Source organism: Lipophrys pholis, assembly GCF_963383615.2.
Source record: "Lipophrys pholis genome assembly, chromosome: 16".
Taxonomy (NCBI): Eukaryota; Metazoa; Chordata; class Actinopteri; order Blenniiformes; family Blenniidae; genus Lipophrys; species Lipophrys pholis.
The window spans coordinates 9,822,191-9,842,437 of NC_137634.1; the positions used below are offsets into that span (position 1 = coordinate 9,822,191).

General features: G+C 42.6%; 2 protein-coding genes across 2 annotated transcripts; one reads left to right on the forward strand and one right to left on the reverse strand.

Moving 5' to 3' along the window:
* The first annotated feature begins 963 nt into the window (after positions 1-963).
* On the forward strand, positions 964-11,989 carry slc12a9 (solute carrier family 12 member 9). Its single transcript, XM_080483832.1, has 14 exons — positions 964-1,231; positions 3,964-4,214; positions 4,314-4,448; positions 4,567-4,704; positions 4,804-5,106; positions 5,198-5,305; positions 5,633-5,744; positions 6,297-6,454; positions 6,546-6,628; positions 6,720-6,844; positions 7,682-7,874; positions 7,971-8,145; positions 9,481-9,627; positions 9,728-11,989. Exons 2-14 carry the CDS (start codon positions 4,001-4,003, stop codon positions 10,573-10,575), a joined length of 2,739 nt encoding a protein of 912 aa, XP_080339958.1. The 5' UTR covers positions 964-1,231; positions 3,964-4,000; the 3' UTR covers positions 10,576-11,989.
* A 113-nt stretch (positions 11,990-12,102) lies between these two features.
* Positions 12,103-16,962, reverse strand: hsd20b2 (hydroxysteroid (20-beta) dehydrogenase 2). The gene is made up of 11 exons (XM_080483836.1): positions 16,697-16,962; positions 15,301-15,347; positions 15,082-15,157; positions 14,873-14,983; positions 14,256-14,326; positions 14,089-14,133; positions 13,918-13,952; positions 13,744-13,825; positions 13,548-13,613; positions 12,724-12,873; positions 12,103-12,638 (listed from the first exon to the last, which is right to left on the reverse strand). The coding sequence occupies exons 1-11, from the start codon at positions 16,845-16,847 to the stop codon at positions 12,474-12,476; spliced, it is 999 nt and encodes a 332-aa protein (XP_080339962.1). The 5' UTR covers positions 16,848-16,962; the 3' UTR covers positions 12,103-12,473.
* Positions 16,963-20,247: the final 3,285 nt, after the last annotated feature.

A 20,247-nucleotide genomic window follows, 5' to 3' on the forward strand; every position in this document is an offset into this window, starting at 1 on the left:
TTAGTTTGTGGGCGGGGAGCTTTCTCTGAGAAGTTCGCATGTTCTCTCTCTGCGCACCCCCAATCTCTAGTCCCAAACCCAGAAACTCTTTTGTTAGGTTAATTTGAGTTATTGAATTGTGTGAATGTGTTTTTCGGAAGGATTCTTGGTTGTAGTGTGTGTGTGTGTGTGTGTGTGTGTGTGTGTGTGTGTGTGTGTGTGTGTGTGTGTGTGTGTGTGTGTGTGTGTGTGTGTGTGTGTGTGTGTGTGTGTGTGTGTGTGTGTGTGTGTGTGTGTGTGTGTGTCAGATTTAACCAAACCTTAATAAAACATTAACCTATAGCACCAACAGGCAGAGACTTTAATTAGATGGGTCATTTATACAAACTATAACACTTATTTGATTCGTGTTGAGGATCATATTCTGTGTTTGTCTGTCAAGTGTAACTTGCTTTTAAACATGGATGGATGGATGGATGGATGGATGGATGGATGGATGGATGGATGGATGGATGGATGTACAATACATAAACATGTTGCCATTCACATATCAATCCTTGCATTTATTGCTACCTGTATTCTCCTGGAAGAGAATGGATGTAGACTACAAATACTGAGCATTGTATTTAGCCTGATTTTAATTTCCTTCTTTTCAGGGTTGAAAGTTCAGCCATGGTGATCCTGTCAGTGTTTATTGAAGTCATCTTTGTCCCACAGCGACCCCTGCAGGCTGGGAAACTGAACTTCACCCCCTGACTACAGTGGAAGTTTACATCCGACGCTGACACAGTTTGTGCACGCTCTAGTTTTTTTTCTTCTGGTTCATGGATTAATCACTAACATTTGCACACTTACCTGAAGATGCCCGTGACGCACCATCGCGTCACGTTCAACTGGTGTGCTCGTTCGTTGGGGGCGGGGCTAAGTTTTTGCCAAGCGGTACCTTTTGCTGATATTTGTGATGTTGTTCGCCCTCCCCTTCACCAGTCACATGGGCCGCCTCTCTTCCCTCCCGTGACACTTTTGAACAAACAAACCAGGAGGAGCGAGGCGTGCCATGGCACGAGTGTTATTGAGCGGCACATCTTCCACAGCATCCGCGTCTCGGGGCACTTCAGCCCCGCTGTCCACCGCCGGCCTGCCGCTGCTGCGGGAGCCGTTAAACTGAGCGGACTGTCCGCTTCTCTCAAGCCGAGCCCAGCTCCGGACAGCCGGCCTCAGCTGGAAGCAGGAAGTGGAGGAACCAGCCGAGGTGAGCTGCTGCGGCGGTGCTCGGTGCTTCAACACCCGCGGGGGGGGGGGGGGAGAGGAGACCGGGAGGGCGCGTCCCGGTGCGAACATCCTGGATGTTGCACTTTGTGTGGGTTTGGAGGAGCTGGTTGTTTTTACTCTGTCCCGGTGAGGATATAAACACAGCTTCAGCTCCGGACGCATGCTTTATTTACACACGCTGGTTGACCTCAAACACGTCCAAAGTTTGCATGACGCAGCCTGCCTGCCCGCACGCGACGTCTGTGTGGCGGAAGCGGTGATTTATTTGAAAACCTGTGTTTCCAAACAGAGGTCCGCGGACCCAAAGAGGGTTGTTTTTTTGTTTGTTTTTTAAATAAAGAGCGATCCAGGCCGACAGTGTTCACATCTTCAAGAGAGTCAGAGCAAAGCAGGAACGAAGCCTTTGGTAAACTGACTCAGATCATTGAACTTCCCTGTTAAGTCACCACCCACTGGAGTTCCATGACTCCTCCATTCACTCAATATTCCGATAATAATTCAGGGAGGTTCAGCATTGAGATCCTTGATCAGTGAAGTTTGGCAAACAAATAAATTGAAGATCTATTTTTGCGACTATTGTAAAAAGCTGTGAAAAATCTCCAGTTTGTTTTCAAGTTGGTTTCTCTGATCAGTATTGATCATGTACTGGTACAGTGCAGGAGAGAAAACTGCTTTTGGTGTCAAGCAAAATGCTTGTTTAATATCTAACTTTTAGAATGTTATTTCTTTTATCAACTTTTTGTCATTTGTAATAATGTTTCAAGATCCTATAATTTTTTTGTTAAGGTGGGTTAATCTAAATAGTTTCAAAATCCCATAGTGTAAAATCCCATATCATTATCTGTATTACGACTGCTTTTAAATTGTCCCATACAATGGTCATATCTATTTCCTTCTTGTCATTTTCATCAAGGAAGACATGTATTTCTTCTGTGCAGTGACAGTAGTTCTTAATAATAAACACGGTACGTTTGCTGCTATGACATGATGGACAGTAGATATTACATCAATCTAAAGTTTAAGCAGAGCAGTGTATATTATATTAATGACAACCTTTTCAAGCTCTCGTCACACAAGTTTTAAAACATGTTGATAAAAGACACTTCTAATATCTCGTTCAACCACATTTGTCAAGGATTAATAAGTCTTTGTGTCATTTCCTTGTTGACTAAACTGCTGATTCGATTTCAATTGATCATTTTGATAATGCAAGCTTTAAAACCTTTCAGTTCACCATCAGTTGAAGAAACGACAGTACAGCAGCCAACGTTTTCCATCTTTGCTTCAGAAATTAAAGCCGAAGTTGAACTCTCTAAGCAACAGAAGGCTTGAGCTGCAACAGTCGGACGAGTCGCGAAATCTACAAAGAAAATAGCCAGTTAGTGGGTGTAACCCGAAAACAACCGGGAAGTTGTGTCCCTATGCGTGTTTAATCTTGTTCTGTTGTGTGAAACTTTCCGTCATGTGATTGTTGGAGCCGACCAAACGACTCCCATAGAAAGTCTCATCGTGATGAAAGCTGTCCTGGAAGAGAAAAATTGCTGAGGCTCAGCTGAGACTTTTTCGCTCTTTGGTTTGAGTCGCATGTAAAAACAGACAAGCTGCTGTGAATCAGCTGACTGCAAATACCAACCTGGGGTGTGAAATAACGAAAGACACCGGTCAAACACTGCCAGAACCTACAAATCACTAGTCTAGTGTAGAATCTCAATTCTGTTATGAACTGGACAAGGATGAAACTATCATACATCATAATGGCCTCAGGCCCTGGTCAAAATGAATAAATTATTTTGCTGCCAGGCATCATAAGAGAGTGCAGAACATGTGCTACTGTGCATGTGATGTCCTTATTTTCAGGAAGTACCAGCGATAGCAGTGTCACTGTGGTTTTAGAAAAGGGGGGGGGGGGTACTTTTCCACGTATGCACACTTTTTGTACTTTACTTTGTAGTAGATGGCTTAGTGGCCGTGTACGTTTTGATTGTTGGGCATTTATTTTATCAACATGTCAGCAGGAAAAAGAGGAACTGTATATCACACACATTGTCATACTTCTGTACAGTATGCGGCAGGTCTCAACTACAGGATCTAATTTAATCATTCGAATACCAACTATACATGGTAATCTAAACTGCACACCGCTGGCTCTAGTTATTTGACATTAGTTATCAAATTACACTGTTCAGCAATCATACCTGGCTAATAACATCTAATTCTTTACATTAAGATTTATTTTAATTATAAAAGGGGCTGTGCATATTAATGAAAAGACATGCTCTTTTACGTCTTCGGTCTCTTGGCAGGCCTGTGCCAGAAAACACGAATCAGAAAGTAAGATGTTCAGCACTTAAGGAAGAGTAATGATGCATACTGTTGTGCTGTTTCCTCTTTTCCTGCCTCGTATTCAACAAACTTTGCAAACATTTCTGCAGAAACGTGTGCTTCAGTAGGTTGTCTGTTATCACACATCCCCTCATGCATACAGTTTTGTCTCTCCATGATCCTGTTGTTGTCAGTTCACCCTTTCTCCTTGTTGAGCCTCTCTTGGTAGATTCTGTATGAGATATCTTGCCTCACCACTTTTATGCATCTAACACATCAATTTTCAGAACAGGTGCTGCCTATTATAGCCCACCCACTATCTGCCGCCTTGATATCGTTCGCCTCACTGGTCATAATGTTATGGCTGATGCATATATTTCTCATTCACAGGGCTTTACAAAACAGCCTGAGCCTCTTCTCAGCAGCCATGTCAAACGAACGCACCCCCCTGATCACCTCGGGGGTGTGTGGTCTGACCGCAGTGGCGTGCGGCGCAGCGCCGGACCCCACGCCGGAGCCCACGCCGGAGCCCACCTCCGACCCGGCAAACCCATCCCCGCCTCGAAAGCTGAACACCTTCTTTGGAGTGATGGTGCCGACCATCCTCTCCATGTTCAGCATCATACTGTTTCTGAGAACAGGTTTGTGTGTGAAGATGTTGGCAAACTGGATCGTTGAATCGAAGTCTGAGCCGAGCTGAGCCGCCGTGACTAACAGCCATGTGATCTCTGGTTTTGCAGGGTTTGTGGTTGGTCATGCAGGACTCTTGCAGGGTCTTCTGATGGTGATAGTAGCGTACACCATCATATCCCTCACCATACTGTCTATCTGTGCCATTTCCACCAACGGAGCCATACAAGGTGGCGGCGCCTACTGTATCCTTGCGGACTGAGCAAGTTTTGAGGATTTTAAAATCCATGTGAATGTTATGCAATTCCTCCAGATGTGTCAGTGAGTTCATTTAAAACATCAGCCCTGACCAAGTTTGACCAGACATGATAAGTCGATCTTTGGGGCCGGAGTTTGGAGGAAGCATTGGCTTGATGTTCTTCCTGGCCAAAGTGTGTGCGTGTGGAGAGTATGTTCTCGGTCTGGTGGAGGCCATACTTGATGTTTTCGGGGTGGATCCTGGTAGGTTCAGCTTGTTTTGGTCCCTTTCCTTTCTTGGGATTTGACGATCCACTTCATTGATCACGCGTCCGATCCGTCACGCTTCTCCCTCTGTTTCAGAGTCTTCAGTGTCTGAGGGAGTGCGGGTGCTCCCTCAGGGCTACTGGTTCACAGTGCTCTACTCCTCAGTGATCCTCCTCCTGTGTCTGCTCGTGTGTCTGGTGGGCGCACACATCTACTCCCGCACCGCCTTCGCCATCCTGCTGGTGGTCACTGTATCTCTGCTGTCCGTCTTCATCAGCTCGGTGGCGGTCAAACCTCTGAACTTCGTCATCACCCATCAGGGGCCTGGCAACCAGACCCTCCGCTACAACGCCAGCTACACGGGTTTCAGTGCGACCACACTGAGGAACAATTTGGGCTGTGAGTGTCGAGAGGGAATGCACACCAGCGAGGATGTAGATGTGTATTTACAATATGTCAAAGCTCTCATGGTTGTTCTTTGTTCCTGCAGCTGGTTACTCTTTGGACTACAGCACCGACTCTGTCATGTCCTTTGCGACGGTGTTTGCCGTCATGTTCACCAGCTGCACTGGGATCATGGCCGGAGCCAACATGTCAGGTTAAAGCTCGTGATGTTTGCAAAGTACTTTGAAGTATTGTTTATTATTTCCTCTTTCTGCACAACTCAAAAGGGAACTTTCAGTGTTTTTTTCTTTCTTTTTTTCTTCTTTTTCATTCGAAATGTTCATTGAGGGTTTTTTCTCTTTTTATTTTACTGCACGACTGAGAATAATCTGTTATTATATCAAGTGTATTTTGCTTACAAGGCATCCTATGTTAAGAGAGAAAAACTGGTCATGTGTATTTTTACTTTTCCTTTATACACAATTACATGTACACATACACCAACGTACTTCCTGATGTTTATTTCTTTTCCTCTCTCAAGGGGAGCTGAAGACTCCGAGTGTTTCCATCCCTAAAGGCACCATCGTAGCCGTCTTTTATACTTTCACAGTCTACGTTCTCCTTTTCATCTTGGTCAGCGCCACCTGTGACAGGTCAGAACAGAATTCCCTTCATGATGTGACAATTTTTATTTTTAGAGTCTTGGTCGTCAGAAAAGTATTTCATGAAGATTCAAAAGTAAAAAGTCCTTATTTATCCTGTAGTAGAACCTTACGCAACTCCTCAGTTCCTGCTTGTCTGCATCTCTTCAAAGTTTGATTTGCCACCTTCTGGAAAACTTCTAGTAATTCTGATACTGACATGTAGCATCGATTATACCTGTAATTTATTACCAGCCTTTGCTGATGTCAGCAGTAATCACATTTTCCTCCTCAGCCTCAGTATTACAATCTTGTTACATTTGACAAGGACACATCAGGCTGTAATATTATTCAGGTGCATCTCTGACTAGTCAGACAGTGAAACTAACATTCACATAATGTTGGCATATATCATTTTAACTTGTAGTTAAATATTGTAAATATTAGAATATTTTACTTCCAGTGTTAAATAATATTACATTTTATTCGAGATGCTCCAGTAAAAATGACAGAAAATACAATCATTAAAGAGTAACCATGAACAGTCCTTTGTGTTTCTTGTAGGACTCTGTTGGTTCAGGATTATGGGTTCCTCCAGCGGATCAACATCTGGCCGCCATTTGTCACTATTGGGATCTGCTGTGCCTCTCTGTCCGCTGCCATGTGCGCCATGATTGGAGCTTCCCGCATCCTCCACGCTCTCGCAGTGGATCAGCTCTTTGGTAAAGGCTGAATAGATTCACTGTGTCTGTTTTTTTGGGGGGGGGGGTTTGGGACACAGTGACTCGCTAAGACGCTCGTTTTCCTTGACAGGTTTGCCACTGGCTCCCGCTGCTGTCACATCCAAATCGGGGAATCCGTGGGTCTCGGTGTTGTACACCTGGGGTCTGGCACAGGTGAGCTCCTGCAGCGTGTTGCAGCGACGTGTCCTTCCGGACGGCAGCCGGTTGCCTGAACCTGTGCTTTGCGGTGCGTTTGTGTTTTCAGTGTGTGGTGTTTGCCGGGCAGCTCAACTCCATAGCGAGTCTGGTGACAGTCTTCTACTTGCTCGCCTACGCTGCCGTGGACTTGGCCTGTTTGGCTCTGGAGTGGGCGTCTGCACCAAACTTCAGGTAGCAAAAGATGAATGAAAAAGAATCTATCAGCGTTGAGTTTCTGAGCTCTGTTGGCAGGAGTAATAGATTTTTCACAGGGGAGAGTGAAAGTGAGATAGAAAATAGCCGGTTACTTTAAATGTTGGATAATATTTGGTTTTCAAATGTGACTGTGAGCTGCTTTTCTACATTTTTCTTTTTTTAAGTTACATAAAATATTGTTTGGATTCTTTGCTTGACAAAGGGAGATAAGAGGAGTTGAGCTTTTTCTAATAATTTAACATGTCACTACTTTTAAGTATTGAGTTGTCCAATCTTACCTGCAGGGTCATGAATGTCAGGGTTTCATTTATGACGGTTAACATTCGCAGACATATTTGTTCCTTTGTTTTTCACTTTCAGTACGAGAGTGAAAGCAAAGTGAAACGGTGTGACCACACAGTAGGAAGCAGGAAGAACTAAAGATAAAGAAAACGCTGCTCAGGGACTCTGATAGCCTGAAGGTTTCCTTTGTCATTGATGCAAGAGTGAATCAAACAGATGATTTTCAACATATTAGTATTGAATTTATTTGTTTGGCAATATTCATATCGTTATATTTTCCAACTCTTTTGACTCATCACTTATGCCAATACTGATATTTGTATCTGGATTTTATTTAATTGAATGAATGATTCTAAACTATGTCTCTCAAGCTTGTTCCAATATTTAATTTCATGGTAGATGACAGCAGCACCCTGATCCATTTTTAGTTTTCCAGTATTTCATAGGTTAGAGAATTACAAGTGGCCTCTCTGTTCTTGGGTTACTCTTGTGTCCAGCAGCCTCACTGCTTTGTGTCTGTGTGTTCAACAGACCGACCTTCCAGCTCTTCTCCTGGCACACCTGCCTGCTGGGGATCCTCAGCTGTCTGGTCATGATGTTCGTCATTAACCCCGTGTACTCCTCGGGCAGCATCGTCCTCCTCCTAGTGCTGCTGCTTTTTCTCCACTTCAGATCACCCACCAGCAGCTGGGGCTACATCAGCCAGGCGCTCATTTTCCACCAGGTATCAGGACATGCGCAGGCGCGTTCCCAGACACGCACAGAAAATGTCACGTGTTTGTCGGCGGCCCTGTTCTCCTCATTCTGCCCTGCATTGTAGGTGCGCAAGTACCTGCTGATGCTGGATGTGAGGAAAGACCACGTGAAGTTCTGGAGACCGCAGGTTTTGCTGATGGTGGCCAACCCTCGCTCGTCCTGTCAGCTCATCCTGTTTGTGAACCAGCTGAAGAAGGGGGGCCTGTATGTGTTGGGTCACGTGCAGCTGGGAGATCTGGGTAATTCTCACAGGGTGGTCTGATGTGGCCATCTGCAGCTAACAGGATTATTCTTATCTTTAGATCATTTTCCATTGTGGCCTCACCCACCACTGAAACTAGACTCTCTTCAAAATAACCCTGTTAAGTTCCCATCTGCATCAACTTCAGACACTGTCCAATCATGGAAGTAAATATTAAGGCCAAAACATGAGACTCCATTTCTGACTGTAATTGTGTCCTATAAAGAAATGGATTGTATGTTTTTGTAATGTTATGAATCAACATGTCGTCATGATTATCATTCAGTCGTAGAGAAAATTATGAAAAAGTAAATATCTTCGTATCCCAGCACTGACGGTTCAGCTTCCAGGCTGCTCATACAGTACCATAATGTGAAGTTTAGCCGTGGTGGCTTTCACTTTCCATCTGCTGCTGCCTGTGCATTATTAATAGGAGACTTTCATTTTATCCTCAGTTACAGAGAAGGTTATCCGGTCATCTGTAACTAATATCAGGCACATCTGTCCTGGTTTGGAAAGCGTAATGTTCCAAACTGTAAGAGTATACTTTAGGCTGGTTGGTGTGATGAACCACAATGATCCATAAAGATACACAAACATGATCTCACACACTTTCGATGCTCAGGTAATCCCCTTGTGGCCAGTTGAATGCATTGCATTTCTTTTTTTCTTTTTTTTTTCTTAACATGATTAAAACTGAATTATTTATTTCCAAGTGTTAAAAAGTGACTACAAATATTTACTGTAGTACAGGACACACTTGCCGGGGTATATTCAATTACATGCTGTCACAACCGTCTGCCTTCAAGTTTGGGCTGCTTTTAGTCCACCAAATGAAACGACAGATGTTGAGACTATTCTTTTCACACGGATGTTCAATGAACTCTCTCAAACACAAAATACAATCCTATAAATGATGATTGACCCTGGTGCTCAACAGCTCCACTCGGCTCCACTTTTTTTCTCTCACTAAAATTATTCCAACCATCTGTCATCTATTCCTCCTCTTTCTAAGATGGGGTCGTGGGGAACTTGAAGCTTTTGAATATTTCATCCAGGTTTATTCAGAGCCACCTCATTTCACCCTCCATTTGAATCAAGCACAGGAAGGAATGATTCAACCTAAACAGGCATATTTTAAATGAGAAAGCAAAACCTCTTAAAAAAAAAAAAAAAAAACTATTTCTTTTACATGATACTCATGTAAAAGACCTGTTCTTCTGCCACCTTATTCACCTCAAATGCTCCCGTTCAGCATTACTGAGCTGAACTGTTCCGTAGCGTCAGTATTAGTACTCTTTTAGTGCAGTAAACTGGTGTCCCTGTGTTTCAGATTCCCTGCCCTCGGACCCGGTGCAGCAGCAGTACAACTTCTGGCTGAGCCTGGTTGATAAGCTCGGGGTGAAGGCCTTTGTGGACCTGACGCTGTCTCCCTCAGTCAGACAGGGAACACAGCATCTGCTGCGGATCACAGGCCTCGGTAAGCTCTTCACTTGGTCACATTTAGTATTAATTTCATATACGTATAATCTGCACATGGTGGATCTTGTCTGCTCTGTTTTCTTGTCTCTCTCCACCAGGTGGCATGAAGCCCAACACGCTGATCCTAGGTTTTTATGACAGCTGCACTCCTGAGGACTTCTTCCTGCAGGACACTGCGTTCTGTGACTCATCGCTTGGAAAAGGCAGCGAGGGGGAATATAACTTTGGGGTCGATCTGCCCTCTTTGCAGGCCCACTTCCCGCCTGTCCGACATGTGGAGAGTCCACGCTGGCTCTCGCCGGAGGAGTATGTGGGGATCATTTCTGACGCCATCAAGATGAACAAGAACGTGTGTCTGGGCCGATACTTCTTCCAGTTACAGGGAGAGGACAAAGACAGTGCAGTGGACGGCTCGGAGCGGACTATAGACGTGTGGCCTCTCAACCTGCTCCAGCCAGGCAGCCGCGACTATCAGGACGTGTGCAGCCTCTTCCTGCTGCAGATGGCCTGCGTGCTCAACATGTCCAGCAAATGGCGCAACGCTAAAATGAGAATCTTCCTGAACGTGGAGACGGAGTCCAGCGACCAGGGCTGGGTGGTAAACGAAGAGACGTTTCGAGAGCTGCTGAAGAAGCTGAGGATCAGGGCATCCATAAAGATAGTGTCGTGGGACTCGGTGGTGGCGCACCATGACGTCACGCAGCCGGACGTGGAGAGCTCCACCGGGACCCCGCAGGCTCTGTCCGAGGACTTCTTGTCCGCGGTGAACTGCATGCTGATGGAGAACAGCTCACAAGCAGCTGTTTGCTTCCTGTATTTACCGCGGCCTCCGGCTCATCACAGCCAGGCGCAGCAGTACTTGGCTCAGCTCGAGGCTGTGACCAACGGTTTAGGGCCGACCCTCCTGATTCATGGTGTCACCCCGGTCACATGCACTGATCTCTGAGCGCATGCAGTCAGCAGCTCTCTTCATCTTGTGTCAGCTGATATTGTACAAGCACCAAAATCGTAGAGTCAAATGAATGCTAAGTTATAGTATTTTTCTTTGTTTTTGTGTGATTTCTCGCACCTCTTTTTGTTTTTGTTGTCACTTTTCAAACTTTTGGGAAAAGACCACCGTTGTGTGCCACTTGAGGTTTGTGCAGTCCAATAGGATTTTCCTAATTCTATATACTTGAACTTACTTGGTGTTTGAGTGAAGAAATGAGTCGGGATTTATGTCAATGTTACCTCTTCTTGTGCTGTAACCTTGGGTATAGCTTTCACATGAATAAAAATAGGTCAAGCAACTGCACAGGTCATTTTGAGCAATACAGTTTGTCTGAATACAAAGATGTAAAATGATCTACCTGTGATGTCAGGGATGGAGTGATGTGCACCAAAGAAAAATGTATTTTTCTCATTTGTGTAGAAGCGTCATAATTGTTCTTTTTTTAATGTGTTGGTATGTTTCACTGCTTGCTTTTATTTCTTTTCTTCCTACCATCACATTTGTGCTGGTTTGCTGGACCAACACAAGAGACTTTATGTTTATGACCTGAGTTTATCACAAATATTTAATTGTGATGCACTTACACAAATATTTGTTGTTTTCTTTTTGCTGGTAAACGTGTCTTTCAGTTCTATGTAATGGGAGCTGTTTTTCAGACTTGAGCTCAGAGTGATGAGCATCCTGCCCTGCAGTAGCTTGTGTTAATTAAAAAAAGAAATACACCTATTTTTTTTGTGTTTTGCACTGCAGGCTGTGTAGATGCACCAGACAAGGTAATGCAGCTAACTCAATGGTACCAAATGTACGTATTACTGTGAGCATGAAGTCTGTTTGTACTGGGGCGATGATGATTCAGAGCAAACACAAAACGAACACATGAACACGTCACGTGCATCCTCAGTATTTAGTTTGTGTGTTTAGATGATGCACCTGCTGCCTTCCAGGACTCTAATCTCGGTACGGAAAATGTTGAATTATGGATGAACTGATGAATGTGTGCATGATGAAAATGTCACTGCGCTGTTATGTTGACTTTGTAGTGTCAGAATAAGGATGTTGCGCAATTTGCCTCGGGCCTAAGGCAACACTTCAGACCAGCTGAAAGGAGCTGGGTTTGACATGATCTCACCTTATTTCATAATCGGGATGCATTTAATTGTTTTTAAGTCCTAAGAGTAATGGCCGAATGGTTTGTATCATGCATTAACAAAACAGAAAACAACACAAAACAGCGGCTTGTCAAAGGTCAATATAGTGTGTGCCACATGTACTATCTTCTCTAAAGCTGTTACACTGGAAAATCCTGTATTTCAAAAAAAAAAAAAAAATATTGCATTAATAAAACAAATGAGATGATTCATCTGTCAACTGTTACTAAAGTTGATGGCATGGACACCAACGAGAGAAATAAAGGCCCATGTCAGCAAGTTCACATGTCAGCATAGAAAAACTAACAATTCATGGTTTTTTTTTCTCTTGTTTAATGTAAAAATATGTGTACACTATGAAAAAAGTTCACATTTGAAAGAGTATTTACATAACTTATGAACAGCAAAAACCTTCCCCAGCTGCATATTTTCTACAGTTTTCCGTGTGCGTGATGTCACAAACACATGTTCTCACAGTCTGGATTATCTGAAGTCATTGTCTCTTTGTAATATTTATTCTTTGAAATGGGAGACGGATCGATTGGATGCTTTTAACCCACAGCCCATAGTTCTGTCACCCTTGGTCTATGTGGCTTTCTTCAAAAATAAATCCAATGTTCAAAATACAACTATACAGTCAGTTTTGTTGTGTTTGTTGTGTTCTCCTCGGTGTATAAAACACACCGATCAAGACAAACATCCATGTCATTCATATTTAAAATACTGTAGGTTTAAAAATCCTTCTCCTTCTTTTTGCCCCTCTTGCCTTTTTTTAAACTGTCCCACAATATTCGCGGAGTTGAACTGTTTCTTAATAAAGTACGTCGACATACGAAGCCAGTCCGGTAAGAGGAGTGTGAGAGCCTCGTTCTGCGGGAAAGTTGGGAAAGAGGAGATGTCAGAATATCTCCGAAAGAAAAGGTTTTCTCGGATGATCGTCTGTCATTCTCCTGACCTGGAGCGCGTGCGACAGGCAGCCATTGGTGTAGCTGGAGTGACCGACGGTGTTCAAGGCCTCGCGGGCGAACGCTGAGGCACTCTTCACACAACAGTTGATCTTGATGTTGTGGGTCATGTTGGTGGACACAAAGGAGGGGGCCACACACTGGAAAACATCAGCTGGAGCTGCTCATTATGGTGCAGAGTAAGTAAACAAAAACAACACTTACTTGTGTTTTTGCTCATCGAAGATTTTATGAAAAATCTGCTGCACGGAAACGCATGTAAGTATGTGGTAATATATAGAAATAAACAATCTGTTGTAACTCTGTTGACGTACAAATGAGCTCTCAGTAAACTGATTACTATTCGGCTGCTCTCAGACTTTAGTGTGGGATTATGTATTTTCACATTAATAAAAATGAGAACCTGGTTACAGTTCTGAGTTATTTCTTGAAATATAGTGGATTTACATTAATAGTGGCTAAAAAAGAAAGTTAGAAAGTGACTAGTCCCAAAGAAGAAAGGTTGAAGGTCAACACTCATTTTCACTTCATGTCACTGAAGACAACAAATCAAGCTTGAAACCTTCATGAAACTATGGACTCAGACCTAAAATTCAACAATCACCCTAAGCTAATAAAATCATTACTACCATCTGAAAAATATTGCAGGAATTAAAGGGTTTCTGAACACGATTCAGATAAACATGTTCATGCAGGCTGGATTATTGTGAGGATGTGTTTCTGTGTCTCATTCATAAAAATGGCGTGTTGAGGAAGTCCTATAGTCATTGAATAAATCTCTGCGATCAAGGTCTGAGAGTGATTCATACTCTACCTGGACAGTGATTCCTTTTGACTTGTACTCAGCTTGCAGACACCGAGAGAAAAAAATTACAAAACCCTGAAATGAAGATGAAAAGCTCACGTCACAAAACACGGCACGGACAGTCGACCTGAGGGACGGTGAACGTCGGGAAGTAGCGTGACGGGGCCTGTGAATGTGCGAGAGGGATCTGAAACCGAGGAAGTACCTTTGTGGCAGAATAAAGAGTCAACAAAGGTTGTGGGCGCATACCCGCTATAGATGCAAGATTAATGATCAACCCTGTTTTTCTGGGGATTGAAACAGAAGACAGACATTCACATTTATCATATGCTTCCTTCATCTTATTGACTTTTAAATATACTGCGTGTGCCATGTGTACCTCGCAACCATGTCTGGAAGAACCAGTCTGCTCATCTGAGAAAAGTGAAAAAAAAATAAAAAAGAGAAAATTATCAACTGTTTTCTTTAAATCAAATATAAAAAGAGAAACAATTTCTATTAAACATACAATTACATCAGTATCACACATGACTTAAAACTACTTTCTCACCTGGGTGACAGACATCATGTTGCAGTTGAAAACCTGAGTGATTTTCTGTTGAGAAAACAGAGGAGAGGAAAAAACAAAAGAGCGATCAGAGACAAGGAAGACCTGAAAAGACGCGAAGCAGTAAAAATACGTCAATCGTTAAGTTGATAAAACAATCTGAAGATCACCTTTCCTGCATCCGGTCCAGAATCCAGAAAATAGGCAAAATTGTCCGTGTACATCATTCCCACGTTGTTTACTTTGTTATGAAGACACAAAACAAGAAGAAATGTCAAGCAGCTCACTGGGTTAGATTGTCCGTCTGTTATTGAAAAGGATTTTTTTATTTTTTTTTAACTCGTCAGCCTTTTTGTCAGATAATTTTGCAAAATATTTCCTTAAAAGCTGCGCATAAAAAACAAAAATGTAAATTGTGTGGAATTTTTAAACCCTGTCTTTGGGAAATGGCTTGAGATCCTTGTGATTAGAAAACGAGGTAACTCATGGTATTTCAACCAAAAACTCACCCTTGTGGAACAAAAGCTGAGAAATAAGGCTTTTCTAGTCAGCTCGGTGAGGAAGCGTCTTTTCCTCGACACTTTTCAAACCCTTCAACTTCAACCACCCTCAGAAATGTCAACCAAACCAGGAGCTATATTGTTTTAGGCCAAATGCCAACTTTCAGGAATTGTGCAATCTGAATCACCTTCTCCGAACAGCTCCTGTTGTCTTTTCGTTCAGACATCAGACAGTATAAAACAAACTCGGTCTTTTGTATCTGCTGTAAAACAGGTTGCCCCATTACCCAGAATTCCAATCTCCAGGCCTCGTAGTACTCCAGCTATTGCAGGATAGATGCTGTCCCCGTCTGTGAAGTCTGCTTGGATGACGCGAGTCTCTCGTCCATACTTATTCTCTAATGAAAGACAAAAAGCTGCTGTGAGTTCTGCCGAAACGCGGCTGCGGTGCTCGACACGGCAGCCGAACACCTTCATCGCTTCTCGGTTGACTCACCGATGTCTTCGGCTACTTTCTGAAGCTTGTGATCAGATCTGCTTATCAAAACAACATCCAGACCTCTCCGTGCCAGCTGGAAGGAGACATGTTGACAGACAGGTTTTGTGACAGCCACAATCACTACTTCTCCCTGCATGGGACCAAATCTGACTCGCTCAGTCTGAAACAACTCAAATCTGAAGTCCAGATTCTTGACATAAAGGGGGACGGACTCACCTCTTCGGCGTAAGCTTTACCAATTCCAGATGTGGCGCCAGTGACAACTGCACAAACAAGAACACGCAGGGATGGTAGATAAAACAAGCTTACAGTCAGTTCTGATGCATTTCAACATTTAATCCATCATCAGTGGGAAGACAGAAGCACCTTCTATCGACTTAACGCTTTATGGAGCAAATGACCATATATGGTCATGTTCGGCCTTTTTTTGTTTCTTGAAAAGTTACTGCTACAACTTCTTTTTTTCTTTTTTTTTTTGCTGTGAGCACCATTCAGAGATCACAATGAGACAAGAGGAATGCGAAAGCTTTTTGAAGACACCCAGAGAGCGCTATAAAGGGTTAACGACCCTTCACCCTATAAAAGCACAATACAAGCATACCCCTGCAGGAAAGGATTTTGATCAGGTTATTGAAGCTTTTTATGAATTTAAACACGATAGAAATGATCTGAATAGTTATATTTTCCTCCACAAAAATCACAATTTAGTGGCAAGTTTTGTAACTTGTGATCAGCAAGTTACTTAAAATCAGTAATAAACATACAGTATTAGTAATTATTTGGTTACCTTACTGGTTCAAACATTGTTATTGTAGATGCTGTGGAAGATACTGTCTCAGCCAGTTCAATGACTTGAATCACTCAATAAGTTCAGCTCAAGTTACATGAGTTAGTTACGTAAAGCAAGTTAGTTGTAAAAGTCCTGCATGCATTCAGCAAAAGGACACAATTTTTGGGAACCCATGTAAAACTATGCATAGCACTATCACTTGTAATGAATGAATGAAAGAATGAATGAATGAAGCACTGCTGAGGCAGGCAGCTCGTATACGTTTAAAGAGTTTTCATGAGCGACAAAAGTAACAAGCTCATGGAAATGTCATGTGTTGTAATGACATGATTCATTTTATATCAGTTGCTAATGCGCCACAGCCAGAGTACCGCATAACATTATTCCCAAAGCCGCTAATCAGTGCAATATGTAGTAATCTGGAAACCTTTGACACAGTGACCACATGCTGACATGTGACAAGATTATAGATTTTAAAATAGATTGCCGAAATGCAAATATTGCCTGCTGATCGGCAAACTGTAAAGTTTAGAGACACACTTCTCGCTGTTCTCTGACGACAGATGAATTCAAAGTGGAAAAGAAATTAAGAATGAAATGTTTTTCATCAATGAACCTGTTCTCGAGCTGGTTCATTGATGACAAACATTTCATTCTGCACACCGTTCCTTCCTCTTGATGTATAGAAAGGAGTGGTGTGCAGCGCCATAGACCAGTTATTAGTCAACTTAAACAGCCAGAGGACACACACACACACACACACACACACACACACACACGCACACACTCAGTAAGAGAACATCCTGTTGCTCCTCACTCTACCTGCCCATTTTCCAAAGGTCCTGAGATCCACCTGCCAATGCTCTGATAGAATGAACTCTCTGTACCAACAGCAACACTTCCAGGTGAGCTTCAGCAGGTAGAAAGAGACAGCAACGCTCCCAACAATGGCCAGCAGATCATGAAGTGACATCTTGCTGCAGAGCTTCAGGCTAAAGAGGATTTCCCCGTCGCAACGCGGACAAATATGTCATAGGTGCTCACCCCAGATTTTATAGTACAGGAACTCAAAAAACCTTTCAGGCACTGCGCTCCTCCCATGTGGCTCCACCCCTGACTGTGTGAGGCTGTTATGAGGGTGACAGGCAATAAACATTGCAGAGTACAAAGAAAGTTATGAGGAAACTACTCATAAGCCACAGAATAGAAAAGACAACAGTGTCAATTAAATGAGACATGGAGACAGATTTTTTTTAAATAATAGACAATTCCCCTGGTGAATCTTGTTATTGTGTCCCTTCCGTCAGATAAATTCCCATTTCTTCAACTGTGTGCATTGATTTTTCTTTGTTTTCACAAGCTGAAAGGACCAGTCCAGACAAGAAACTCAAGATAAATTCCTCCTTCAGTCCAGTGTGGAGTCACAGGAGACCATTCAGTGGAATAACCTGTCCTAATTATGAGGATAACCCTTGCATCTAATCACAAAAGCCCAAAGCAAAGCTTTGACTCATCAAGTGGCTGCAGCAAAGATAAATCACAGTGTCGGAGACGTGCATGTGTGACAGCTGATAAGCTTCTGATGCAGTCACAATCTGGACAGTCTTCATGTCAGGAGAAACAGTCCTGCTCTGTGTAGAATTCCACAGCTGTACATTGATAAACTTTAAAAACCGTTGATTGAATATCAGAGTGATAGTATACATGATAGACCAGAAATGGTACACACACACACACACACGTGATGCAAGTGATGTAGAAGAGTTGCTTATCCCAAAGAGGATATAGATTTTTCTGTTTATCTGATAAGTCATTGCCTTTTAGAACTGAATCAATGAACCCCGTGGCTCTCCTGTTGTGAAACATTCATGATCTTACATTCATAACACAATGAATAACAGATGTATATACATCTACACGCTGCTTACGTGGCTGCCTAATATAACACTGACTGTGGGTTGTTTTTTTTTGTCATTGTGACAAAAAATGCGAGCATCATAGGCTTTTCTGGTTTTTAAGTGTTCTTGATGCAATCTTCATTTGAACTCAGTTCCTCTCACTAAAGGTCAAGACTCAACCTGCTGCACTGCCGACTTCTTGTTATTCACTACTTTACATTACTACTTGCATTTTGCCATTTATTTGACGTTAACGTTTCACTGGTCTGGTGCTGCAAATGTGGTGAGAACAAACGTGGCTGTTTAGGGATGCTGAAGTAAAAACAAAAGCCGTGTTTAAATAAATAACTAAATAAATAAATAAATAAATAAATAAATAAATAAATAAATAAATAAATAAATAAATAGAGATTTTAAAAAATATATATCTTTTTTAAATTTGATAGAATCTGCAAATAACAGAAAAACATTCCAAAAAGGTTGGGACACGAACACCAGAAAGATGTGTACTGCTAAAACAAACCAGGTGGGAGAACCATTATTTGATGGCACCAAGTCTGCAACGTGACAGAACGCCATGCACAGGAAGACAAGGTTCTGGAAAACAATCATTTCCAATGATGGGGAAAAGCAGGATGAACAACAGGGCCATGATCCTGGAAAAAGTATGGAACCTGACGAAAGAAGGATGAAGAGGCAGTGGAGCGAGCGTCCCAGGCAGTCTGGACCAAATGGGAACGTTGCATTAGAGACCTTTGGAGATGAGAACCTTTTTGTATCTCTTTCCTGCTAAAGTCTGCGTATGACACACTACCAACTCCTGCAAATGTGAACAAGTGGGGCTTGAGAGAGGACCCACAGTGCCAGCTTTGAGGGAAGAGGAGTGCCATGGCACAATCCTGTCAGGGTGTAAAACAGCTCTCACCCGATGGAGATGCGGCTACAAAAGGCTCATCGATGGGATGAATTGTTGAATTTGATTATTTTATTACCATTTTGTTGTTGGCAGCAAAAATCGCTCAACAAAACTGGACTGGACATGACAGTGTACAACTGGTTTACAAGGCGAACATGGTAAAAATGAATGTTAACCTATGCTTTTGAAATGTTGTGTAACATGTAGTGTTTATCTATAGATTTTGTGTCGTACAGTGTTTGCCTTGATATAGTACTAAGATCTGGGTTTAAAATCTGTATGATTTCAAAGTAACAAAAACTAATACAATTAATTATTATCATAATACAATTAAAGATGTTTTAATAACAGCAACTGCTAGTCTATATTTGTCTACTGTTGGTACACAGTTTAGTGAGATTATCTAAATAAATCTGGACTCAGAACTGAACATGTGGATGTTTTGGAATAGAATAAGGACAAATAACTGGACTTGTTGTTATTTATTGAGTTTATTGTTATAATTTCACTGAAATGAGAACAAGTGAGGCTGTTTTTGGTCGCTTCAGTAAAAACAACTTGACAGTCTGTAAACTACCACCAGGGGGCGTTACAGTACACCAACTCGACACAGCTTGGCGTGGTTGTTGGCAGTGACTCCGTGGGAAGACCTGCTCTGCTGCAACTACTTCATTTGTGGATTTAACTACCGATAAAACTTAAAAACACGATCATTCATGCCTACATTTCAAAATGTTGCATATTAAAGTGAAATAATAGCCTTTTTAGTCCCCCGGCTAGCTCAGTTGGTAGAGCATGAGACTCACAATCTCAGGGGTAGTGGGTTCGTGCGTCACCTTCCCGTGGGCTCACCCCCTGCAGGAAGGTTCTTAATCGGTGCATTGTGATCTGGGTGACAGCTCAGACTGTCACCCCCGCGACCCGGAAACGGATAAGCGGAAGAAAATGAATGAATAATAACCTTTTTTTTAAAAAAATGAGTTACTGTTCTATTACAAGTTGTCACACTTTCTAAATGTTCAAATGCTTTAATTTCTCCTCTATATTTTTGGTGGATTTCTAAATAGTTTTTTTCACCAGGGACACACACGTCTCTGGTTCAGACTGTGAGGAAGCCTCCGGCCGACTCCAGCGTTTACAGCAGTGATGGAGAAGCCTCCTGTTACCTAACAGATTTTAAATAACAATCACTCAGACACCTTTCAGGGAAGATTCCCAGCGTTCCTCTTCAGCCCGGACAAGGTCCTGGAAAAGCTGGGTGATGTCAGTGTGGGAGGCTGCCAGATGAATTCACCTGATCAATTAAGTCGGGTCACAGAGGAGGCAAATGTCTAAGCTTTTTTATGGCTCCTCCCTCAGTCCTTTCTGAGTATTTACTTAAGGGAGCGCATTTGATTCTAAGACCGATGTACTTATAAACTGTCAAACAGCAGATTTGCCAGCCACGTGACTAAGTACACGCCACTGCCAGGGTGTCAGATATACCTGCATCTTTACACCATTTTCAATTGGCAGGCTGATTTTATTGATCAAATGACTCAGATTACTTCATTACAGAA